The sequence below is a fragment of the Eubalaena glacialis genome, chromosome 17, assembly GCF_028564815.1.
Source record: "Eubalaena glacialis isolate mEubGla1 chromosome 17, mEubGla1.1.hap2.+ XY, whole genome shotgun sequence".
NCBI lineage: Eukaryota > Metazoa > Chordata > Mammalia > Artiodactyla > Balaenidae > Eubalaena > Eubalaena glacialis.
The window spans coordinates 16,028,539-16,056,130 of NC_083732.1; the positions used below are offsets into that span (position 1 = coordinate 16,028,539).

Consider the following 27,592-nt stretch of genomic DNA (forward strand, 5'->3'; position numbering starts at 1 on the left):
TGACAAATTAATCTCACTGAATCTCAGTTTCCTCATCTGTAAAATAGCATACCGCCTGTCTGACGGGGTGTCTCTGAGGGTAAACTTAAGTATTGTATGGGAAAGGCCTGTCTGATCCCCTGATGTGGGTGCTCAACAAACACTGGCTCCCTTCTCTACGAATTCATAATCAATTAGCAAATGATAAAGACACTTGACACAGTACAGAATCAAACAATTTTTTTTCATTTGAGAGTGATTATCTCATGGGTAGTTTCTACAGTCCTCTGAAAACTATCGAGACCAAACTAGATTTTCCTGCAGCCCTTTAATCATCTTTGTGGTTCTTTGTTGAGCCCTCTCCAATTTTTCAAAACTCCTTTTCAATTGTGGAGACCACAGCTAGATTAGTCACCAGAGAGAATTTGTGATAATTAGATCAACATAGTGCAGTCACTCGCGCTGCTGCCTTAGCCACGAAAACCCAGTCAGCTGGTCCCTGTCGCCGAATAGGTTGTGTTCCAGAAGTTCATTAGTAAGTCCGTTGTTTGGAACACAGAAAGCCTTTCCCCATAGAAACAGAATTATAGATGGTGGCTTGTTTCCCAGGCCAGTGCATAAAAATCTATTTAATGCACATGCAGCTGAACCAGGGCCTGGCAATAATAGTCACTCAAGCCCTTGACTTGCCTAAGCCCCAGTGGGATTCCCAGTCCCATGGAGCCCTGAGAACCTCTGAACCTTGGGCTTGCAAACTTGAGCCCTCTGAGGGAGATGCGAAGTGGGCTGACAGCCTTTAGGGAGACCATTATTTGCAGCATAATTGCAAAGAACACTTCCTTGAACTAGACCTTTACCTGAAATTGGGTCTATTAGCACATAAGCAAGTAATCAAGAGCTATCCGATGATAAACACACCTACAATATGCCGGATACTTTTCCTAAGTCTACCTAAGGTATCTTTAATCCTCATGATCATCTTGTAAGAAAAATATTCTTTTTATTCTTCCTGTTTTGCTGGTGTCTTGAGAAGACTTTGCGTGGCCCAGAAACAGGCAGGTAGAAGGTGGGAGGAGTGATGCGGGATCCCGGGCATTGGTCTTGCAAAGCTGAGAGTTTTTCCACTGCACAACACTGCCTCCCAGTGGACTGTGCTAGACACATACCCTAACATCTCTAAATCAACTATGTATGATCTCCCAGTGAAGTAACAAGTTCTTCATTCATACATCCAACAAAGAATCTTTGAGTGCTTCCAATGAGCGAGGCCTTGGGAACACAAAATCAAATTAGACTTGGTGTTCTCACAGAGTAGTTGAGAAAAGGAACAAGTAAATCAAGGGTTGAAAAAAAAGAGAGAGAGATTACACAGAATCCCAGAAGAGAGAGAGATTAATCAGGCTAGGGCGGTGGTGATGGTAAGCCAGGAAGGCTTCCTGGAGAAGGTGAGATGAGCTGAGTTTTGAAGGATGAGTTGGAGTTAGATGTAAATCTATATGACAAAGGGTCAAAGGATATTCTTTCTATTCAGAAGGAATAGCATGTTTAAATGCACTGGGACAACAAACACGTTAAAAATAGGTTAAGCATTTCTTTGACCCATCTGCTTTTGTGATATGTCAGCAACATGCCAAGATGGAGTAGCTGATAACTTACTTTGTGGGATAGTAGACAAGTGAAAATAGTATTTATTGTACCTTTAATGTACCTTTCTTTCATAGTGATGTTTTTAGATTCTTTATATATTTTAATAGATATATTTGTAGTTTTTCTGTGAACTGTCTATATTTTATTGATTTCTCTATTGGGTGTTTTGGTCATTCAAAGATTGATTTGTAAAGAAATGAAAACACTAATTCGAAAAGATATCTGTACCCATGTTCATTGCAGCATTATTGACAATAGCCAAGATATGGAAACAACCTAAGGGTCCATCAATGGATGAATGCATAAAGAAGCTGTCACACACACACACACACACACACACACACAGGAAAATTACTCAACCATAAAAAGAGAAGGAAATCTTGCCATTTGTGACAACATGAATGGAACTTGAAGGCATAATGTTAAGTGAAGTGAGACAGAGAAAGACAAAGACTATATGATCTCACTTATATGTGGAATCTAATAAAACAAAAACAAAAATAAAAACACCTTGAACTCATAGACACAGAAACAGATTGGTGGTCGCCAGAGGCAGGGGCTGGGGAGTGGGCAAAATGGGTGAAGGGGGTCAAGAGCTACAAACTTCCAGTTACAAAATTAATAAGTCATGGGGATGTCATGTACAGCATAGTGACTATGGTTAATAATACTGTGTTGTATATTTGAAAGTTGTTGAAAGAATAGATCTTAAAACTTCTCATCACAAGAAAAAAATTTGTATCTATGTATGGCGATGGATATCAACTAGGCTTATTGTGGTGATCATTTTGCAATATGTACAAATACTGCCACTAATATAATGTTACATGTTAATCATGCCTCAATTAAAAAAATTGATTTGTAAGAGCTCCTAATTCATTGTGTGATCTTTTTATCTTTTGATTTTTTTTTTTTTATAAAGCTGTCCTACATTGTAACAATCTTTGTCATATTGTCATGCACAGAACTCCTCCCAAACTCCCCCAGAAGTGTTCATTTCTTTCTTAGTTCATCAAATATGTAATAACCGGTACCAAGTGGCTATCAGTAAACCTAAGTCACACATTAAATCGTGAATAGTTGATTGATTTCCTTAAGCTCTCTATGATTGGCTATGATTCATTTTAAGACATCTAATTGTACCTACTGGCCTTGATTTTTTTTTTTTTTTAAAGATCGCTTTTATTAATTAATTAATTAATTAATTTTATGGCTGTGTTGGGTCTTCGTTTCTGTGCGAGGGCTCTCCCCAGTTGCGGCAAGCGGGGGCCACTCCTAATCGCGGCACGCGGGCCTCTCACCATCGCGGCCTCTCTTGTTGCGGAGCACAGGCTCCAGACGCGCAGGCTCAGCAATTGTGGCTCACGGGCCTAGTCGCTCCGCGGCATGTGGGATCCTCCCAGACCAGGGCTCGAACCCGCGTCCCCCTCATTGGCAGGCAGACTCCCAACCACTGCGCCCCCAGGGAAGCCCTCTTTTGATTTTTTTAAAATGTCTTTTTCTAAAAACCTTCCCCAACTTGGATTATTTTTTAAAAATTAGGTTCTCTTTTTACCTTCAAATCTTTGATCTGGCAGAAATTTGGTCCAGTTGGTGTAAGGAGTCTTGTAGCAATGCCAGTACATTTCCCAGCCTGCCTTGTAGCTTTTCATCCTCAAGGCTGGGAGCCGGGAGCCAGGGTCCACAGGTGAAACTGGGGCAGAGATGGGCTTCCCCTCATGTGAAAGGAGTCTAAGAAAGCTGGGGCTGCCACACAGGCTGCAGCTGGGAGGAAGGTACCCGTTCCCACTGGCAGGATGGAGCAAAGAGCAGCTCGGACAGAACCAAGTCTAAGCTGCCTGGTGCCCCTTCACCACGTGGCCCTCCCCCCAATTTCTGTTGAATGAGAAAACGTGGTCCTTGATGCAGGCAGCAACAAACCTGCCACAGGAGAGTGAGCTCACACAAAGCCAACCACACACACAAACATGGGCACACACACACGCCCTACAGCAAAAGAAAATAAACAAAACAAAAATTTTGAAGCACAAGAAGAAAACTAGCACTAAGAAAACCAACACATGGAAGGGGAGAGGGATAAATTGGGAGATTGGGATTGACATATACACACTACTGTATAAAAAATAGATAACTAATACGAACCTACTGTATAGCACAGGGAAGTCTACTCAGTACTCTGTAATGGCCTATATGGGAAAAGAATCTAAAAAAAGAGTGGAGATATATATATATTTAAAAAACTGATTCACTTTGCTGTACATCTGAAACTAACACAAGATTGTAAATCAACTATACTCCAATAAAAATTAATTAAAAAATAATGATTCAATAGGGGTTTAGACAGGAAAATCAAAACATGTTTTGAAACTCAGTAATTCTATATTTCCAAAGCAAGTGACATTTAAAATTAAAAAAAAAAAAAAAGAAAACCAACACCCTAAACAGAAGATAATTTAACTACTAATAAAAAACCATTGGCAGCCTCCCCAGCAAAATCTCTTTTCAGTCTATGAGGACTAATCTCATGACACCTTCAGCTGTGCTCAATCACTCCCGGGACGTCCAGGTCACTCCTCCGCTGCTACCCTCCTCATCTCCACATGGCTTCACCCTTCCCTTATCCTGTCCACGTCTCCCATCCCTCCTCAACCCCCAAAACACTTACCCCCAGCCCCTGGCCATTAGAACACCCCCTGCATCCTCTACCTCGTTTCTGAATGCTCCCCTCAGCTTCTTGCTCTAAACTAAACGTGGACCTCCCCTGAGGTCACTGCTTCCCCTGTTGTCCTCTTCCCAGCTGCGCCCCACCCCCTGCACCCTGGTACCACTGGGCCTGAAGCTGTCCTTCCTTCTCCTCATTGATGCTTCCAGGCCATTCCCTTCGTCCTCCCTCAATTCACGCAGCTTTAACCTCATGTCATCAGACTATGTCACCCACTATCCATAACACCTTATTGCGACATTATCATCTGACCCAGGGTTACTCCTGCCATAGTTCAGTAATTGCAGCTCCTACTTCACTGTCAGTCTCTCCAAGTTCACTCCTGTCTTAATTCTTGGTGATTTTTTTTCTTTTTTGGCCTCGCGGCTTGCCAGATCTTAGTTCCCTGACCAGGGATTGAACCCGCGCCCCCTGCAGTGGAAGCACAAAGTTTTAACCACTGGACTGCCAGGGAGGTCCCTTGGTGATGTTTAATATACACACTGATGGTCGTTTCCATACTCAGGCTTCTCAGTACCTTGAATCCCCCTTGTCATCTCCTCTTCCCCATCTCCACTTACCTCAGTGGTCATTCTCTAGACTTTGTCACTACCAATCACTGCACCCCCTCCGTCAAGTCCAAGTACCTCACTCTCTGAGCGAGAACTCCTGTCTCTCCAGCTCACTTTTTAAAACATTGAGGTATAACTGACATACATTAGTGACAGGTGTACAACATAAAGATTTGATATTTGTATATATTGCAAAATGTTTGCCACAATAAATCTAGTTAACATCCATCACCACACAGTTACAATTTTTTTTCTTGTGATGAGAACTTTTAAGATCCATTCTTGGGACTTCCCTGGTGGCACAGTGGTTAAGAATCTGGCTGCCAATGCAGGGGACACGGGGTTCGAGCCCTGGTCTGGGAAGATCCCACATGCCGCGGAGCAACTAAGCCTGTGTGCCACAACTACTGAGCCTGTGCTCTAGAGCCCGCGAGCTGCAACTACTGAGCCCACGTGCCACAACTACTGAAGCCCGCGCGCCTAGAGCCCATGCTCCGCAACAAGAGGAGCCACCGCAATGAGAAGCCCACGCACCGCAACGAAGAGTAGCCCCTGCTCGCCACAACTTGAGAAAGCCCATGCGCAGCAAGGAAGACCCGACACAGCCATAAATAAATAAATAAATAAATTTATTTAAAAAAAAAAGATCTATTCTTCTAGCAACTTTCAAATATACAACACAGTTTTGTTAACCATAGTCACAATGCTGTACATGACATCATGAGGACTTATTTGTTTTATAACTAGAAGTTTGTACCTTTTGACCCCTTTCACCCATTTCACCCACACCCCACCCCTCACCTCTCGCAACCACCCATCTGCTCTCTGCATCTATGAGCTTGGGTTTTTTTCCCTCAAGATTCCTCATGTAAGTGAGATCATACTGTCTTTGTCTTCCTCTGACTTATTTCACTCAGCATAATACCCTCAAGTTCTATCCATGTTATCCCCAAATGGCAAGATTTCCTTCTTTTGTTATGACTGAATAATATTCCATTATATATATATATATATATATATATATATATATATATATATATATATATATATATATATATATCACATTTTCTTTACTCACTCACTGATGGACACTTAGGCTGTTTCTGATTCTTGGCCACTGTAAATACTGCTGCAATGTACATGGAGGTTCCAGCTCAACCCAATCTTTTCACTACCTCTCTCTCCCCCGTGCCCTCTCTCTCTCCTTCCCAGGTTAAATTCCATGGTCAAATAGTGTAATTATTCCTTTGCATGTACCCTCAATTACCAAGGCCCTTTCTCACCTTATACTAGAAATTTAATCATACATTAAATATTCTTTTGTGTCTGGCTTCTTTGCGCAACATTGTGTTTATGAAATTTCTCTTTTTTGTTGAGTGTAGCTGCAGTTTACTTATTCTCATTTTTGTAGAGCACCGTGTAATATGAACACCCCACAACTTATTTCTTCATTATGCTGTTGATGGACATTTGCTTCCAGCTTTTTGCTAGTGCTGCTGTGAACATCCTCGTACCTCTCTTCTGTGCATGCATTTCTGCATTGGAGTGGAATTGCTGAGTCACAGGGAATGTACTTCTTCAGCTTTAATAGGTGATGCTAAACTGCTTCACGGTGGTTGTACCAACGTATAATCCCACCTGCAGTGTATGAAAGTTTCAGTGGCTGGCATCCTTTCTCACATTTGTATTGTCAGTCCTTTTAACGTTAGCCATCCTGGTGAGATTGTAATTGTATAACACTGGGATTTTAAATTTGTTTTTCTCTGATTAAGGAAGTAAAGCACTTTTGTGTATATCTATTGGTCATTTGGATAACACTTTTGCACAGTGTCTTGCCCATTTCACTAATGGGTTGTCTGTATTTTCGTGTTGATTTCTACAAATTCTTTATAGGACTGTGAGTTAAATGTGTTGCACGTAACTTCTCCCATTCTGTTGCTTGCCTTTTATTCTCTTGCTTTTTTGATGAAAAGAAGTCTTAATTTTAGGGAAATCTCATTTATCAATCTTTTCCTCTATGGTTAAGAGTCTATGGTTTTGAGTCCTATTTAAGAAATCTTTTTCTACCCTGAGGTTATGAAGTTAATTTAGATTCTCTTCTAGATTTATTTTGTTGCCTTTCACATTTAAATCTACAAATATTCTGGAATTTTGGTGTGAGGTAGTATTCAAATTTATTTGATTTTTTCCTTATTTGGAAATTGTCCAGAATTATTTAATGAAAAGACTATTCTTTCCCTATTACTCTGTGTGATGTATTACATCTCTGTCATGAATTGCAAGTCCATACATGTGAGGGTCTGTTTCTGTATTTAATAAAATTTATTGTTATAAGGATGTATTCATCTCATCCAAATTTTCAAATGTACTGCCATAAAATTGTTCATAATATCCTTCTACTGTCTTCTCAATGTCTGAAAGATCTGTAGTGATGTTTCCTTTTTCAATTTTGACATTGGTAATTTGTGCCTTTTTTCTTTTTAAAATCAGTCTTACTAGAGATTTATCAATTTTATAAGTATTTTTCAAAGACCAATTTTTGGCTTTTCCATTCTTTTCCTTTAACCTTTCTGTATCCTTATGTTGTAAACATACAACTGAGCATATGTGCATCTATGTGTGCGTCTATGTATCCATACCTAATAGCATAAGATCAAATTATATGAAGAAGAAAATATGCTCATATATTCAGTTCATAATATATACATGCAAATTAAATGCCTCAGTGGGGAAAAAAAAACGTTCAGTACTACACAATCCATGGTTGGTTGAAACTTGTGTCGTTCAAGGGTCAACTGTAAAATAATATAGGGAAAGCGCTTAGAATAGGACACTGGCACATAACAAGTGCTAAATAAATGATAGCTGATCTTTTAAAATTCTCTTATTTTGGGTTTTTTTTTTTTGCTAATTGTGTTGTCTTGTAAATAGCAAGTCACTGAATGTTGTTTTTAAAATGTGTTTTGGGAATTGCCTGGCGGTCCAGTGGTTAGGACTCAGTCCTTTCACTGCCGTGGTCCGGGTTCAATCCCTGGTCGGTGTTTTTATTGAAAATAAACGTTCAGAAAGTGCACAGATTGTAAATGAATGAATATTTATGAAGTGAACAATACTGTGAAATCAGCCTTCAGATCAAAAACACCCAGAAACTCTCCTTTTGCCTCCTTCCAGGAACTGGCCTCACCAATGAACCACTCCTAACAGCACAGATAGTTTCACATCATTTTGAATTTTATTTGAACAGATTCATACAGTGTGTGGTGCATCTTCATGTCTGGGCCCTTTTGCTCAACATTACGTTTGTGAGATTCATCCGTATGGTGGGCGCAGCTGCAGTTGTTCATTCTTATTGCTGAATAATATTCCACTGGGTGACATATCACAACTTATCTTTGTGTTTATTGTTGATGGGCTTTTGGGCATTGTCTTGTTTAGGACTATCTCAAACGGTGCTGCCGTGAACACTCTTATGCCTGTATTTCAGTGAACATCATATGCATTTTGGTTGGGAATATGCCTTGGGGTGGAATTGCTGGGTCACAGGATATGCATTTTTTCAGTTTTATAAGATGCTGTTAAACAGTTCTACAAAGGAGTTGTTCCAATTTACACTCCCACAAACCTTGCCTTTTAATAAGAGTTTTTAATTGTAACTGTTACGACCAATGTCATGTTATTTTGTGGTTTTGTTTTTGGTTTCCTTACTGTTCTTTTATATTCAGTTCTCTTTTCAGTGTAAATAGAACTTTGTTTTGCTTGCCTTTTGAAATAATTTGGAGGATAAAGAACCTGTTTTTAATTTTACTAATGGTTACTATACAGCAGTTCACAATCATTGTCGCAAGTTGAATTATCAAAATTACAATAAAAACAATTCTGTTGACTCACTTTTCATGAAAGGCAAAGATTGCAGTGCTTTTACTTTTGCTCCTTTCCCTGATTCCTGTCTTCAAGAAATTAATGTTGTGTCATAAATTCATCCAAAATTTAGCCTATCAGAGAGGTGCTAATCTGTGGCTTGATATTGTCTTATATTAAATTGATCCAATGGCATGATGCCATTGACCTTGAACGCTGTTGTAAGAAAAGCTATAAACTCCTGATTGTCATTCTGAGGATCTTGTTCATTGCATTACCGTGTTTCCCAGCAAGACATTGTTCTCAGACCTCAGAATCAGAAATTGTGCTTTTCATGAGCATGTGGTTTATTTTTACCTTATGAACCCGGATATTTTCCTTTTTATAACACTGACTCGTAGGAAATTTAGAATATATTTTAGTTCTCTATGTTTATATCTTTGAAAATAATATTAAACCCTTTTGGTAATGAGATAAAATATGAATCAGTGTGGCAGGGCAAAGATGGCTTCCAGTCGATGGTGGTTATCTCCAAGGAGAGAAGTGAGATTGAGAAGAATAAAAAGTGAAAATAACTTTTACCGTTTACTCATTTGCATTATTTAAGTATGACTTTGTGTGTTATTGGTATAATTTAAAAAACAAATATGTATACGTTGAAAAGAAAGAAAATAAAGGCAAATACATTTAGGATCTGGGACAGAACTTCCTAAGACATGTGACCCAGAAACCATATAGAAATGGTGGACGCATCTTACTCAAAAATTCAAAATCTTCTCTCCAGCAAAAACACTAAAAACCAAGTACAAAAATCAGTAAACTACTGAGAGACAACATTTATAACAAATGTTTTAGACAAAGATGAATAACCCCCAAATATAATGAGCTCCTACTAATCAATAAGCAAAAGAGAAAAAGACAACAAAAATGAGCAAGGGATGGGACTTCCCTGGTGGTCCAGTGGGTAAGACTCCACGCTCCCAGTGCAGGGGGCCCATGTTCGATCCCTAGTCAGGGAACTAGATCCCGCATGCGTGCTGCAACTGAGAGCCCATGTGCCGCAACTGAAGAGCCTGTATGCCGCGGCTGAGACCCAGCGCAGCCAAATTAAATAAATAAATTTTTTTTTTTAAATGAGCAAGGAATATAAACAAGCAATTCACTAAGAAGAACTATAAGGGACCTATAAACATATATTAATTAAACTAATAATTTAAGAAATGAAGAAATGCAAGTTAGAAATAGATTTTCTATTTCAATCTGATAAATTTTTCATCAATCAGATTGGCAAAAATTCAAAGAATGCATATAATGTAGGTCCAACTGATGTAGGTTAGGGAGAAAAGGGCATGCTATTGATGGTTATATAAAATAGCAAATAGCATTTGGGAAGGATAAGTGTGTACTATATGAACTAACAATCCCATTTCTTAAACTCTATTCTACAAATACACAAAGATGTATGAATATATATACATATATACATACAGCAGACACACATGTGCGCTGTAGTATGATTTGGAGGAATACAAATAATAGAAATGATTTAAATGATCACTTTGGGAGGAATTTATTAATGGAACACTAAGCATCTAATAAGAAAAATATGGTATCTTTATCTATACTGACCTGAAACAATGCCTATAATATATTAATTGTGGTTGAACGAAAGAATGAGTGGATGGGAACACACTTTTATAATCTGAACGGAAGCTCAAATACTGGGCTCTGTGGGTCAAAACTAGATATTAACCAACCTATGGGCACAGAGGGCACCAGAGGGGTTTCTGGCTTCTTCTGCTTGCCTTGGGGCTTGATGTGGGGTTGTTGTCTTAAAGGGCACTGGCCCTTCAAGATTAGCTTGGGGTTAGTTTGCCTGAGGGAATTATAGTGTCCCAGGGTGTGTGTGTGTGTGTGTGTGTGTGTAAGAACTTGGTTGCCTGAATCTTTGTTTGGGGTCGGGGAGTAGTGCACAGCAGACTTTGAGTTGGGTTCCATTTTACTCATTACCCCATCCCTTCTGTGAGCACCCCTACAGACCTAGCGAGTGGAGCCCAACCCAGGGTCTTTGAAGAAGAGCAAAAACTCTCCAAAAATAGTAAGGCCTCTATCTCCTCACAAAGACTGCATCCACACTTCTATTACCACTTAGAGGTAAGTAGTACAAAATGGGTTTTAGGATCTTGTTACAATCTTTTCCATTTTGGATCTGCTTCCAAATCCCCAGCTGTGATGAGATAGGAGCACAAGTCTTTGGCAGGGAGGATGTGAGGGAGCTGCAGCCTTTTCTAAGAAAGGAAACCGGTGTCTGCTTCTGGGCTTCGGCACAATCCAAACCTCTCATGGGCTGTGTGGTTGCATTGCTTTTTCTCCACTTCTCATTGCAAATGCTCCCCTAGCGAGTGTGTAGGGTGGTTCTAAGAGGTGAATGGAGGAAGTTTACGAAAGACGTCGGGAAGCATCATCTATCTCTCCTTGCCCCTCTGCACCCTTCAAACACCTATTAACAAGACACACGTCACCGCACAAGTAACTGGGCCTCACTTTAGCATGAATTAGTTAGTTCCCCTTCAGATTTGACAATTTTTTTCTAGCTCTTTTGTTTTCTGTTCTTCCTTCCCTTTCTGTTTCTTTTTTAAAAAATAATCTTTTTTTCTATATCCTAGAAAATAACCAATATAACCTATGTGATTGCACCACAGGTATCGAAGTTCTGACTTCAAAAGGAATTGTTGAATCAAGTCCTGCACAGGAATGAAGGAGTTAGTGTGTAAGCTTCTGCTTACAGCACACACACCAAAATCAGGCTACAAAATGCATTTCTCGGAAAACCAAACAAAGGAAACAGGAAGAAACAGGCAAAGTCCATCCCCCCTCACCAACCCCAATTCTCAGTTTTCATGAGGTCTTTGAAAAAGGGCAGGATTCTGGAGACTTGGCTCTCTACTTATTTGATCCTATTTTTCTTGGTTCCCTTTTCCCTCTTTAGCTTCTCTCTCATGGCCTGTGCTCACTTATTACATGAATAACATTGTTACCAAATGGCATTACAGTGGCATCACCAAATATGCCTTTTCTGGAACAAGTTGTTTCAAGAGTCTAAAAAGTGACTTGTGTTGGACAATACCTGACAAGGCAACTTGTAAAACCCAGGCCTGTGATTCTGGACCCGGGTGACCCTACAGGAAATGTTGGTGGTGGAGACCCATATGGCTGGCAGCGGCTGGCACAAGAGGCTAGAACCTGGCCGAGTTACTTGTGCTTTAAGAAATGGGATGGGTCTCCAGTAGGCTCCTGGGATGTGTCACCCCAAGAACATTGTGACCTGACGTACAAGACCTATGATTTTAGACAGCACTATGGAACCTCTCCGAGACTCACACTCCAGGGAGGGGTCCCTCCCCAGGTGGAAGAGAACTGGACATGCGCCATCCTCTGAACGCCAGAATATCTTAAAGATAGCATTTTCCCACAGCCCCTCCCCACCGGAGCCTGTTCTCTGACAATATCCTCTGAGAGACAGCAGGAGAGACTCAGACAAAAGAGCGGAATCCCAGCCTTCACGTTCTTCTCTGTACCCAGTGGGAGGGTTGTGGTCCAATTTATTGTCAATAACAACAAAAATAGTAGCAAAAAAAAAAAGTGACTTGTGATTCTCAAAGGGTTTCGTTAGTATCCATGTAATCTTCCTCAGGGAAGTTGAGACTTACTGTGTTTGAAGAGTTTGGGGTCTTTCTCAAAGGAATTACGGTTCCACTTGCTAGGTTGGCAGGGTGATTACAGAGGCAATGGGGTAACAAGTAAAAATGAAACCCTCGATTCAAAACACAATGGGGGCCACTCCCCACACCCCAGCCAAACAAGTTCCCCTCTTCTATGAGAAGGGAAGTGGGTTTGGCTAAGCAAAGATGGGAGTGTGGTGGGCGAATGCAGGGGAGAAGGAGACAAGGGAATGAGGGAACATGGAAGGAAATTGCTATGCCCTTGGGGCTGCTGATTCTCTGCAGCTTGGAGCTTATGTCCACCGTGGTGGCTTGTGGTTCCCCCATCGACTGGGCTGTCCTCTCTCGGCCCTGTCACCCTCGCTCCCTCCAGGCCCCCTCATACCCCCATAGCTGGGCCCCCAATCACTGGATGGTGTGGCCAAGAAAGAACACACAGAGCCTTTCTGGATAATTTTCAGGAAATTCAAGAAGAGATGAGAAAACGGAATGTAAAAAACCAGTGCTTTAGTTTCAGTTTTTAATCCCCCTTCAAGAAATCTCATCGGTGGAGGCTTCCTCCGATGGGTGGATGGCTTGGATTTTGCCTGAGCTAATTAGGGATTGACTATATTTGCCAAGTTCTCTGAGTGGGCATGATACCTGAGCACATGAGATCCAAATGAACTAAATTTTGCATTATTTTTTTCTATGTTCTTTCATTTTCAAAATTTTAAATCAAATTCATGGAGCCTGGAATACAATGTTATACCAGCAAGGAAAAATAAATGTACCTCAAAAGTGGAAAAAAGGAACCTGCTGTTTGATTTACATCATTTTATTAACGGGTTAGTCAACATTTACTCAGAACCTACTGGGTACAGAATGTAATAGGCATGTGGGAAAATTACAAAAATATGGGAAGATATTTTTTTCTGCCTGCAAAAATCCAACTAATTTAGCCTAATGGAAGACACCAACTAAGACATATGAGAACAGCTAAGAATACAAATAATGGGAACTGGCCATGTCCACTAAGGACACGTTAGTTTCAACTGCCCATGAGTGCTGAAGGCTGGCTCAGACCCACTGGCAATGAAGTTGGGGATTTTGTGGCATTTCCCTGGCGAAATCTGTCCAACAGCAGGCCTCACCTTTCTTAGTTACTCCACACAGGTAATTGTGTGAATTTGAAGGGCTGGTTCCCTAACCATAATACTTGGTTTTGTTAAACTAATGATATCATGGTGGCCATCTGGGGATTTATGCCACAGGCTTTGTGACCATATCAGCTCAGGACTCTTCAATCTCCCTTAGAGTCAGAAGAAGCAGACGTGACACTTGGCTCTGAAGACACGAATGGTACCACCCAAACCTTCTGTGCCTCCATCTGGCCAGCTCCTGTTTTGTGGACTTCACGTAAAATCAAGCGGCCGCTCTGGATAAATGGGACTTTTGCGGAGAGTTTCAAAGCCTCCTTATCTGTGCTTCCTGCTGGCAGAAATCTGGAAACCTGCCAAGAACCTGGTCAAAGCCTCTATTTTGAATGAGAAAGTTTACAGGGTGGGTCCAAGCTCCCTTCTGACTTGTCAAGAGTGTTTCTGGGTCCTTTTGTGAACTGTCAAGTTTAACTGCCTGTGCTTTTGAGAAAAGTGCCTTTGAGGCCCACTTAGTGGCTCGCGTCTCAGAGCACCTGTGGGGAAGGACTGATTTTTGTTTTAAATCCATTGTGGATCAATATTTTGGAAAATAATAAAGTACTAGGAAAATTCAATTAAAAAACCCCCAAAGACTACAAAACACAAGCTTAGCTTTTTTCTTTAGATTCAACACACATAAAACTATTCTGTCAAATTGGCATAAAAGTTCTAAATGCTTACTCTGTTTCTGTACTTATTTCATTGCAGATTGGTTACAAACAATTTGCAGGATGGAATAGAAACTACTCCCTGGACTGAAGTTTGAGTGGCCCTGGCTTAAAAGGTGATGGGGGAAAAAAGGTGATGGGGCTGTGGATTATTTTCAAAGTAGGAGCCTTCCAACTAATTGTTAGACAGCCAGAGAGAAGACCCCTTAAGTTGATTCCATAGAGTTTTTGTTCTGACTTCAATCAGAACTTGAACATTTGAAATCAACAATGTTTTTCCCTAAAAGCCAGTTGCCATCTCTCCTGGACTCCCAGCTGAGACGCAAGCTCTTCTGCCCACTTGCATAGAACTGTTTAGTACATTGTCTTAGTTCTTTTACTAACCTGCAAGGTCCAATTTAACAGTGCTCAATAAATGTGGGGAGGAACAGTGAAATAATAAAATAATACCGATTACGTGTGCTAGAAAATAAGCAAGCACCTTACCTATCAGATTTATCAATGTTGCTGAGTGTCCCAAGATATTTCACATTCCCTGGCATCTTCACAGGAGAAAGACGTGCTGAGAAAACCAGAGGGAAAACAATGGATGGATATACTCCTTCCCTGAAACCTGCAGGCCACACTTCCCCATGGAGATGGCAGGAACAGAAAGATATGGAGATACCTTGGTGCCAGGGAAAATGGGTGGACCTGGAGGCCCAAGGCCTGGCACCAACGTCCTGGAGAGACAGCCCCGCTGGCCTCCCCGCCCAATGGCACGTTTGTCCTGGGTGGGCTGTTCTAACTAACGCTTCCCTCACTCTTGGCCTTAATGGTACTCATCCTGGGCTTCTCAGCTTACAGGTATTTTTCTCAGAGAGGCCTTTCCTCCTCTCCCCTCCATCCTTCTCTCTCTCTCTCTCTTTCTCTCAAGCATTTGGCGGTCCCCCTTTATAGCACTTACGTGTCCTATTTTTGCACATGGTTACTTGTCTTCACACTTTCAGCTTGGTGAGGGCAGGAATCGTGCCTGTGAGGTCTGTCCCTGTGGATTCCGAGCCTTGGCATAATGTTTGGAACGAGGGCACTCACAGCTGTGCTAGCGACAGCCCGGCCACAGCACCCACGCGGCTTGTACAGGCTCACCTCGCTTTATTGTGCTTCGCAGATACTACGTTTTCATGACTTGAAGGTTTGCGGCAACCCTGTGTTGAGCAAGTCTTGTTGGGGCCATTTTCCCAACAGCCTTTGCTCGCTTCCTGTCTCTTTGTCACATTTTGTTAATTCTCGCAATAGTTCAAGCTTTTCCTTATTATTATATTTGTTTAGGTGATCTAAGATCAGTGATCTTTGATGTGACTGCTATGACTTGCTGAAGGCTCAGGTGGATGGGTAGCATTTTCTAGCAATAAAGTATTTTCTAACTAAGATATGTACATTTTTTTAAGACATAATGCTATTGAGCACTTAGTAGGCTACAGTATAGTGGAAACATAACTTTTATATGCACTGGGAAACCGAAAAATTCATGTGACTCTTTTTATTGCGATATTCCCTTTACTGCGGTAATCTGGAACCCAACCCTGAAATCCCTCCGAGGTCTGCCTGTAATCGATTTTCTTCTCTCCCATTTTTGTTTGTAACCTTTTTATTCAATGAATTGGGTTTGATAGGGTGGAATCATAAAGCAACTTAATTTTTTTGTCTCACTGTCCCTTCAAACCCCCCCCTGTGGGCTCCTTCTCTTCCTGCTGGTGGGGATGCTCTCAGACAGGTCTTACAGCTTGTAAAGTCCGCCGTAGGTCATGAAAAGTCACTTGTAGTTGCGAGAACTGACTTATGTTAGTAGTTGGAGCCTTACCAGGGCCACGATGAAATCTTCGAATGTTTGCCCACCCCGGCCCCTGGGTCTCTGGGCTGCAGGCCTCGCCCCGGTCCTGGCAGTTGGGGGTCCCATCACTCCCATCAGTTCTGGTGGTTGGGGTCCTTAGTGGGGGTGGCAGCCCTGCCCCTGGAGCCCCGTGTGCAGAGTGGTCCTGGGAAGGCCCTCACCCCACTCCCAGCGAAGGGGGCTGGGGGCAGTGGCCCAGCACTCCGACCCTCCCCTGCATTTTCCCACTGTGGATCTTCCGCAGGCTGGGCTTGGGCGGTGGACAGCGTCTCTTCCCTCATGCTGGGAGGGGTCCAGCACCTGCCCTGCTGTGGGATCCCACCAGATCCCTCCAGGCCTTCGGTCCATCAGTGGAAATGAGGCAGAGGGAATCCTTGGTAATGTTACCGAGCCCAAGCCCGCCCTGCTCACCACAGGACAGGCCGATAAATCAGGAGATGAATTGTTAGGGCAAGGAATAACGACTTTAATTGGAAAGCTAGCAGACCGAGAAGATGGCAGACTAGTGTCTAGAAAAACCGTCTTCCAAATTCGGGCTCCTTTTAAACAGAGGAAGGGGAAGGGGCGGGGCCCACTGCGATGCCAGCCAATGGCTGAGCAGGACTGCTAATGGTCGCTTGCTGACTGTTGCTCCCTAACCAGTCACTTGCTTGGGGGAGGGGCCCACTGCGATGCAGACCAATGACTGAGCAGGACCGCTAATAGCTGTGCCCCTGCCCCACCCCTATCACAGTAACATCTGTTGTTCTCTTACCAGGACACCAAAGACTTCCTAGGAGACACATTGGAGGAACTCTTTCCAGTCTTTATTTTCTCTTTTGCAACTTCTGACACCGCTGACCACTTCCCCCTTGAAGCCCTTTTGCTTGGTTTCCATGACTTCTAGCCTCTCTTCACCTCTTTCCCTTCCCTCTCAGGCTCCCTCAAAGATTTGTGTTTCCTTGGTTGCTCCTTACCCATCAGTGTCTCCAATCACGGGCGCAGTTTCTCTCCAGCCTTAGCTGATTCCTTCCTTCACTGATGGATTGATTCGTTCACTCCCTTCCTTCATCATCGGGCCCTGAGCACCAAGCCCTGAAGCAAATTCTTCTGATTCAAAACGAAGCCTCAGGTCGTTCCTCGGGAAAGCCTCCTCTCAGCTCCCAGACAGAGTCAGCTCGAGTTCAGCCTCGTACCTGAGGCACCTTGTACTTGAGGTACCTGGTACTTATCCCCACTCTGGAACTTTCGCCATTGTTGTAATGGTTGTCTGGGATGTCTGTCTCCTCCACTAGACTGTGAGCCTTTAAAGGCAGGGACTGTGTTTAGTAAATTTTGTACCCCCGTCATATCCAGAAAAAGTCTATCAGTGTTTACTGAATAAATTAAAATGTTGTGTCTGATTAGTATTCTACAATTAGAAATAACTTTATCGGGCTTCCCTGTGGCGCAGTGGTTAAGAATCAGCCTGCCAATGGAGGGGACACGGGTTCGAGCCCTGGTCTGGGAAGATCCCACATGCCGCGGAGCAACTAAGACCCTGTGCCACAACTACTGAAGCCTGCGCGCCTAGAGCCCATGCTCTGCAACAAGAGAAGCCACCGCAGTGAGCGGCCCGTGCACCACAACGAAGAGTAGCCCCTGCTCGCCGCAACTAGAGAAAGCCCGTGCGCAGCAATGAAGACCCGCACGGCCAAAAAAAAAAAAAAGATAAGATAAAAATTTATTAAAAAAAAAGAAATAACTTTATCTTCACAAAACTCCCTGGAAGTAAGAACAGTGAACATCAGATCTAATGATCCTCTTGTAAGGACAGGCTTGGGTGGAGGAGGGGCGGGTGGAGGAGCAGGTCAAACACACCTGTGTCCAAAGCCTGGCTGTGCCACTTATGTCACTTCATACCTCTGAGATTCAGTTTCTGTAAAACAGGGCTAAGAATGGTCCCTACCTATTCATATGCTTCTTAGAAAGAGTGAAAATGAGTGGAGGAGCACTTAAAATAACAATTACAACTTAGTAAGCCTTTAACAAATGCCAGCAGTTTTTACTGAATTTTATGCAATCAAAGAATTCACCATTAAAAAAAATCCTTATTTTATGTACACTAAGAAAAAATGCTGCCAGTTATTGCATGCCATTGATTGAAAGACCCATTCTTATTTGAGAGGCTGAAGTATGGGGGTGGGAGAGTACATTTAGAATCAATAAAGTACAGTATTATTGTGTCTTATGGAAGAAAAGATTGTGGAGGGTAAAGAATGGGCTGCGGGAGGGTATTTTGGGGACTGAGGTGGGAGAGGCTGGTCCTTTGCTCTACCAGGATGTAAAAATGCACATATCCCTTCCCCATTTCTTTCATTTCAGATGCAAGATGCTAGACATTGGGACCCTGCTGCATGCAGGGGAAGATAAAGACGCCGTGGAATGAATGGAAACTATCGAGAGCAGACATTTGCAGAGCTCAAGGGGAGGCAAAGCAGGGTAGGAACCTATTAAAACTAAGCATCTCTGAAATGAGAATCACTCAATATAAAATATCCTACAAAACTGGTAACTTGAGTTTTTTTAGGCAATTGGAAATATCAAAAAGAAACTTTTAAACCCAGACTTTCAGATCAGTGAGTGAAGTTCTGGACCTGCATTCAGCTTGGTCCCTCCCATTGGCCATTCTGTTGCATCAAATCATAGTAATACGTAGGGCTTCTATTTGGAATTTTGAAGCCCAGTGTGTGAAATGGAAGAGGACTCTTTTAGTTGGAAGTGTAGCTCCTGCATAAAGAGACAGCTGAAATAATAATCAATGCAAAAAAATAAATAAATAAATAAAATCACAGGCCCAAAGTGTTTCCTTTTGTAGAGAATTTGTGACATTAGTTAAAAAAAGAAAAAAAAGGTACAAATGTCAAGGGCAGCTGGGTTAATGAGTACAGCAAGTACAGCTGCTCTTCCCAGTGGAGACTAGAGTGCTGACGTGGATGGAACGTGAGCGGGAAATGAGGGTGGTGATTGCAGCAGCCCCTAACGGGTACTTACTCCACGTCAATGCATAATGGGGATGATTGGCACTGCTGGCTGAACAAGAGATGCTGGGCTGTAATTAGAATGTTGGCGCTCATCAAAATACAGTAAAACAAGGAGAGCCGTGATTACTTAAACCTGAAGCTACATTCTGCAAGATGGCTTTGCTATTCAAATTCTTTATTGTTTCAGTGTTCATTGAAAAAAAAACCAAACCCCACAGCCCATGCAAAATTAGGATGCTGTATCATAGAAGAATAAATGAGATGAACCTGCTTTCTGTATAATGGCCAATATTTAGAGATGTGCTCCATAAATGTCAATGACAATCAGTGCAGAATATTTCTCTCTCTTCAGAAAGAGATTTCTTTTTGCTAAATGGCTATTTCCCCATCCCCCTCTCATTCCTCTGTACCATTGTTTCTGCACTGAGACAGAGTTGACCCACTACACCATGATATCAACAGAGAAATAACTTCTAGGTTTGAACTGGGCTTTCTATTCACTGAGAATGACTGATGTTGTGTAGTTATGCAAGTTCTTTTTGAAGATAAAGTTGAACCAAGCCTTGAGGATTTTCTTTTGAACTTTTCCAAGCTTCCTATGTGTATTAGGATTCAGGTGAATCACCAGTCTTCTAATGTATTCCTGGTAGTCTTCTAGATCTTAATCCTACAGAATTGAATTCACTTTTTAAAAGCCACACTTAATCTTTCATTTTTCATTTATTAGCATAAATACATATAGACATTTCTCCCTTCTGCCCTGAGTTACAAATAACCTGTGTCTTACTCTTTTGTTTGTTTGTTGTGAAGGAAATCAGCAAGAAATAGAAAAGGACTGCTCTGACTGGTCAGAAGATCACTAATAACCTAAATTAGTTTGGTAAAGTTGCACTTTTGAAACACTAATCTCTCATTGTTCTCATAAGGAGTTTTATTATAGTTTCTCATATTTGAGGGAGGAAAAAGCTATTAGTCCAGAAGTCAATCAACCAATATACAACAGAGTAACAACCTCAGTCTTAAGATTTTGGTCTGTTTCATATATTATCCACACTTAGGTGTACATTCCCACCCCCTGCCCCGCCTGCCTCCACTGCCATATCCAGGCCTTCCAGTCTACTTGTAATTTCTAGGACATTTTATGAGATCTGTTCAAATTTCTTGATAAACTATCTTGTAATACACACTTTTCCTGTCCCAGGTGAATATGCTCATTTACCTGACGGCGTTTGATTCTTTCCATTAGAAGGTAAGGCAACTCTAAGCAGCTAATAGTTCTCTAGAAGTTGTACAAGCCATCTGAATGAAAGTATAGTTTCATAAACCATAGGTATCTAATTAAAAAAAAAAAATCATTCTTTAGGGACTTCCCTGGTGGTCCAGTGGGTAAGACTCCACGTTCCCAATGCAGGGGGCCTGGGTTCGATCCCTGGTCAGGGAACTAGATCCCGTATGCATGCCACAACTGAGAGTTCGCATGCCGCGATGAAACATGCCACAATGAAGATCCCGCATGCCGCAACTAAGACCCAGCGCAGCCAAAATAAATTACTTAATTAAAAAAAAATGTTAATGTTTGCTGTGCAAAGGGCCGGAATACCTTTAAAGAAAAAAATCATTCTTTAGAAACTATACACACTATTTGCTTTTATGATTATTGTGTCACACAAGTGTAAATGATTCAGTACAGACTTGGAAGTTTGCTTTATGAAATTTCATGCTGGGGAAGCATGCCTGCAGTTTTCCAGTGATTCAATGGCTGTGATGGTGGCTTGAATAGCTCTTGCAGCATCTTTGGCCCCCCTGCTCAGCAACCATGGAGCACTGTCCTTGTACTATGGGCATGAGTGCTCATCAACCTTGTACAATGGGGTCTTACAGGGAAAAGTAGTAACAACTAAAACTACTTACTATGAGCCATTCAGCCCCTGTGCTGTTTGTCACAAACTTATGAGCTAACAACTAACATTTAATAAGCATCAGGCGTGGAGCTATGCACAATCCGTTCTTAGAACTACCTTGTGGGGTAAGTGCTAACATTATCTCAGGAAACTGAGGCACAGACATTAATTAGATCATACAGAGCTGATTGATAGAGGAGTCAAGATTTGAACTCTGGTCTGCTAGTCTTACTACTATGTACCTATTAATATCTGCAGAAATCAACAAGGTTATCAATTGAAGTTTGGATCTTCACAACAAGAAGAGATTTCTTTGCTTGGCCGACATAAAGTCAAAGTTAGGTTACTAGTAGTTATGTGATGGAACCTAAGCCTCTTAAATTTCTTTTCTGATTTGCTTGTTTTCAGAACACAAAATGTTTGGTTTCAGCTTTAAGCAAATACAGTAATAATTTTTTCACTAAAAATAGTTAAGCTAGACAAAGTGGCTTAGCCTTTCCTTGAATGGTATTGGATAAAACTGGTTGATGTGTGACACAGATACCTAGTGCAGCTTTTTGTAAAGCAAGTCATGCTTAAACTAGTTGTCTTTGTAAATACTGGGCTCTGTGCTGTCTTCACAGGATCGAGCTGAGCCATAGCGGATGCTGCCTTTTGTAGATGGCTAACGGCTTTACACAGTGCTCAATAACCAGATGGACCTATTATTGGAGTTGATTTAAAATGTCGTGTTAGTTTCTGGTGTACAGCAAAGTGATTCAGTTATACATATATATATATATATATTTATTTTTAATTTTAATTTTTAAAATTTTTTGGCCATGCCACCCGGCATGTGGGATCTTAGTTCCCAGACTAAGGGATCGAACCCACGCCCCCTTCAGTGGAAGCGCAGACTCTTAACCACTGGACCGCCAGGGAAGTTCCTATATTCTTTTTCATATACTTTCCATTATGGTTTATTGCAGGATATTGAATATAGTTCCCTATGCTATACAGTAGACTTGCCTTTTGCCTTTCCTTTCATCCTAGTGTGTTGGTCTGTATACCCAGGGCTTCTAAAACACATAGAGACTCAGTCCAACCCCCTTTACTCTCTTCAGGCCCTAGGTTACTAGTCTTTAATTCTTCCAACACTTGCTAATGTCTACTCTGCAACTCCCAAACCTGTCTTGTGTTGAAGTTTTAAAGCAGATGATGCTTCTTAACTGAATTACCTATCACACCTAGGGTGATCTTCAGGAAAAAAACATGTTTGAGCATTACTTTTGAATTTCCTCCAGGGTTACTTTTAAGGCCACTCTTTAAAAAATGCAAACAGGTGGTCAATATCAATCCATTCTTATAGGTGTCCACGTGTAGACAGGCAGCAGAACCAGTTTTCTGTGAAAACATTTGGCAACACCTTGGAGATATAGGGTGTCAATGGCTATTGCCAACGTCTGTGCAACAACAGTTCTCTCCCATTTCCTCATCTATACAAGCTTTGCTCCAGGATTAGTTCTGAATTTAAGGACTGTGTACGATTAATTTTAGAAGAACGTAGTTAATACATTTGTTCCAGAATAGTCCACCTGGACTACTCACAGCCATATCCCCCCTTTTATGGAGGGAAGGACAACCCCAGAAGGGCAAAGCAACTAGTTCAAGGTCACTCAGTAAGACAGCTGTCCTGGCTCATGGTCCTACCGTGATGCTTCCCATCAGGCTTCAAAGTTTGACCAGAGGCCGGGTGACAGCAGCAGCCTCTGCAGGATCTGGGGGGCCCGTAGAGACTTTCCTCGGAGGAGGGGATCTAGGGCTTACTATTTACAATTACACTTGTGTATATATGTGTTTTGTAAAGTTTTAACTACATACCAAGGGCTTCCACCCCCCCCCAAACCCATAGCATATGCTGTAGAACACAAGAACACATAGCATATGCTGTATGTAATTTCATACAAAGAAGGTTCCTCAAATGAGTGTGGAGACAATGCATGCTGTGTCCCCGTTGTCGTCATTCTAGGTGCATCAGGAAGCACGTGTGTATATAAAGGATGACTAGTCCTGCAGTAAAAAAGACACCTTTACGTTTGTTTAACTCAATAGTCCCTGAATTTGGTTATAAACCACTTTCTCTCACAGTTGCCCTCATTAATAATATATGAAACTAATCATCTTTTTTGGTAGAACACACTTTTTAGGAAAGGCTGTTCTAAATGTTTATCGAAAGTACACTCTTTCAATGTGTACATTTTAATGAGATTAGACACTAAAAATAGCATAAAATTTGCTAACAACAAAGAAAACATCCAAGATACAGCTTGTGAAAGTAAAAATTTTTATTCTGATTGATTTCTCAATGTATAGTTCAATATAATGCCAGTTTTTAATGGCAGAGATTTGGTTCCACTGAAACTCCATGATGCTACAGAGAGCTACTACTTTTTCCAGGAAGTAGGTAAACAGCTGGAAACAGAAAGCACGACTTTCTAGCAGCATGGCAACTGATTAAACTGCAGACCTATCAGGTCTGCAACTTTTATACTAAAAATGGCACAAACATTAGCTGGTGACAAAAGTGAGAAGTGGGGAGCAAAATGTGAACATTGAAAGGAGTGATATATGTTCTGTAAAGACGACAAAAACCCAAATAGAGCTATAAAGATTTTAAAGGATAATTATAGAAAAGGGAACCAAATATTTTACCCAAATGTTTTTTAGAGCCTTTCTATAGAGATACAAATATATATATATATATATATATTTATCCAAAAATATGTTTTATACAGATAAATGTTTCTCAAATAAGGATGGGACCAAAGCTACAGTTATAACATAAAGCATTGTCTTTTGTAAGACTATTTATCCACCTGAATTTTCAATTTGAGGCTAGTGCATTAAATGTTTTCCAAATATTGACATCTTTTTATATATATAAATCAAGTAGGCATTATTTTTTAAAAGGGTTTTCAGTATTTTTCTAAGCTGCCGTGCGTATCAAACTTATGACAAGCCCCATTAAGAATTATTATTAATAAACATATCAAAAAGGGCTATGGTCAAATTTTCTTCTTTATAGTAAATATTTAATTTTCTGATTTCCAGTTTACAAGTGTTGAAAATGCACAAGAAAAGATTTTACTTCACAAGTACTTTTATGTTAATATATTTTGATTCAATATATATGGCAATAAATCTTCACACGCCATAACCAGAAGTATGTTTTTTTTTCCCTTAAAAAAATGGGGATGTAAATAACATTAACAACCACTATAAAATAAAGCACACAAGTATTTTGGTGAATTTACAAATCTTTTTTCCCAAGTGTAAAGGCTACAAAAATTCCTAAAAATTAGAGAACACTGAAAACATATTAAAGTTTGACATCAAACTTTATATTATTTCCATTTTGCCCTGAAAGATAACTTAAAAAATATGACCTTGCTGGAACAGGCCATCTTGCTAATATAAAAAATTGGTGAGAGCAAGAAATTGTATCACTGATATGTAGAATTTTTGTAAATAGTTCTCTCTTCAAATCATTAGAAAAATGCTGAAAGATAAAAAACAAAATAAAATAAAATATGGTGGTGGTCCCTAAACTATTTTGAAGGCAGGTAGCTTAGTCTAAGCTGAAGTTTTTTTTTCACTCATAGTAATCATCCTCCCCTCAAATGCCCTTTAAAAAATGCATGAAACAACAGTAGCAAGAATCAAAGAGCACAAACTGTATTTTCAAGAACAGAAAAAAATCTCTAGTGCTGAAAGATATAGTGAAAAGCAGATTTCTTTGGGGACATTAATCCATCAGATTATAATTCATTATGAAGATTTCTCTTTTCTATTCCGCGGAGAGTCTGCTCCATTTGAAGTTACTGTTCCATTTACACCATTTTCTGAAAAGAGAAAAAAATCAGGATTACTTTCTAAGTAAGTGCAAATAATATTATCTTTTACACATAAAGGTACCCTCAGAAAAGAAAATTTAAAACCTAATATATACTCTTATGCCCTTAGGTGAAACTTACTTACTAGTGCTTAATCTTTACTAGTATTTAACCAACCATAAAACCTGATAACATGTTAAACACAAGGAACTGAAAGCAGCAAATTAAAAGTAATTACATATGTCAGCTACATCTCAATTAAAAAAATAGTTAAAAAAGGAAAGTAACTACTATTGAAGGTAGGAAAAAAAGAGAAGACAGCAACTCTAAAAACAATTAGAAGAACTATAAAATAGTCTGCAGAGCAATACTTTTGGTAGAAAAAAAGGAACATTTTCACACTGGACAGCAGACAAGGGAAGTTCTTGGGGATATGTTTCTTTCCAACATATTAAAAAATTGGTGTTTAGGATGATAACTCTTATGTTTAAGAGTGTTATAATGGCCTTCTTCAAGCTATGATGGAATAACTGATGTCAGACCAACCCTCCCTCCAAAAATATCCACAAAAGGTGAACACAAAAATGGCTATTTGAAGGCACTGGGAAAAAACCAAGTCAGCTAAGTATATTTCTCCCCCAAGGTATTTGCCAACTACTAAACGTGCACGCACCAAGCAAGACTCAGAGAAATCAAGCAGAAAGTAACTCCTAACAAAGAATAAAGCTACAGAGAGAATTGGGAAGTCTCACAATGACAGGGAGACAAAAATATGAATCTGGGGCCCACCAGAGAAGAAAGCCCATAGAAATAGTTGATGTCCTAGGAATGAGGACAAACTGGAAATAGATCAGCTTCAGTGACACAGAATGATCCAGAGCTTCTACTAATTCATCCAGAGCCTCTGCATGCTTTTACACAAAACATTCAGTATTCAACCTGACCTTAGGGGCATCGGCTTCTGCCTGGCTTTGCTGGAGCCCAGTTGGCCTCCCCCTGGCCTCAGTAACCGCCTTATGTGCCAACAACACAGGCTTACATCGTGGGAAAGCCCCAAGTGGCTTTCTATATTGTTAGCACAGTATTTAGTGTATAATGGCAGAATTCTTACAATAATTTTTTTTTTTTAAGTATGAGGATACATGCAGTACTGACTTTTTAAATTTTAAAAAATTGGTATAATGTTGCTTATTTAAAAATAATGTTTGGATGCACTGGCAAATTATTTTTGTTTACAGAGTGTTTTGTTTACAAATCCTCAGTCTTGTTTGTTTTACTTTTAGTGTGATACTTTTAGTGTGACTTTTTAAATGTCTCAGAAATTAAAGTTTTACAAAAAGTGATTTCACCAAAAAAAAAAAAAAAAAAAAAAATTACCAGGTGTGCCAGAAAACAAGACAAAATGACTGAAAACTAAGAGAAAAAAAAATATCAGAAATAGATCCTCAGGTGATCCAGATCTGGAGTTGTTACACAGGGATATTAAAAGAACAATGATTAATAAAAATAAATGAAAAGATAGATAATTTCATCTAAGGAATCAAAAATCTTTAATCCCAGGACAGGATAATACAGTAACTAAAAATATAAATGTAATAAAAGTTTAATAGCAGATTAGGCACAACAGAAGAGATGAGTGAACTAGAAAAAAATGCTCAGATTGAAACTCAGAGAAAAAAGGATGGAAAATGCAGAAAGCACGAGAAGATATAAAAGGACAGGGTAAAAGGGTTTAACACATGTACTGGAATCCCCGAAGGACAGGAGAAAGAGAATGGGGCAGAAGCAATATCTGAAGAAATAACAGTGAAGAATTTTCCAAAAATGGCAAAAGAAACCAAGCCAAGATTCAGGAAGTTCTACACAACACCGAGCAGGATAAATACAAAGAAAACCAAACCCAGGCGCATCATAGTATAACTGTCAAAAAAACAAAGATAATTTCGTCAGACTGGATGAAAAAATTAAAATCCAATTACGTGCTGCTTACAAGAGACACAACTTATATTTAAGGACAAAGAAAGGTTTAAAGTAGAAAAACACAGGAAAAGATAGAGCATGCTAACACTTTACCACAAGATAGTCGGTGAACTGGAGTAAATTCAGACAAACCAGAGATGAAGATGGACATGTGACAATAAAAAAGGACAAATCCCACAGGGATTTATATAACAACCCTGAATTTTGATGTACCTATAACATATCTTCACAATATTTAAAGCAAAAACTTACAAGCTACAAGGAGAAATGGGTCAATACCTTTTGCAGTAACTGAACAAGCAGAACTCCTTCCACCAAGTCAGTAAAGATACAAACCTGGACATCACAAATGGACCTGACACCCACCTACAGAACAGAATACCTAACAAACACACAATACACATCCTTCTGAAGTCCAAATGGAACATTCATCAACATTGAACACATGATGAGACATAATGAAAGTATCAACAAATTTCAAAGAATTGAAACCATTCAGAGTATGTTCTTTAACCACAGTGGAATTAAGCTAGAAATCAGTAGGAAAAAAACCCCCCAAAACCTAGAAAATGCCCAAATACAGTATTTGTAAACTACACAATTTACTTATAAATAATCCATGGGTCAAAGAAGAAATCA

The 27,592-nt window shown here is 40.4% G+C and overlaps 1 protein-coding gene across 1 annotated transcript in view; it reads right to left on the reverse strand.

Annotated features, from left to right (window-relative positions):
- Positions 1 to 23,407: 23,407 nt before the first annotated feature.
- The window catches only part of TRAM1 (translocation associated membrane protein 1), a 28,498-nt gene continuing 24,313 nt past the window's right edge, over positions 23,408 to 27,592 (reverse strand). Inside the window, exon 11 of the mRNA XM_061171308.1 lies at positions 23,408 to 24,982. Within this exon, the coding sequence (XP_061027291.1) occupies positions 24,909 to 24,982 (74 nt within the window). The 3' untranslated portion in view covers positions 23,408 to 24,908. The remainder of the gene's footprint in view (positions 24,983 to 27,592) is intronic.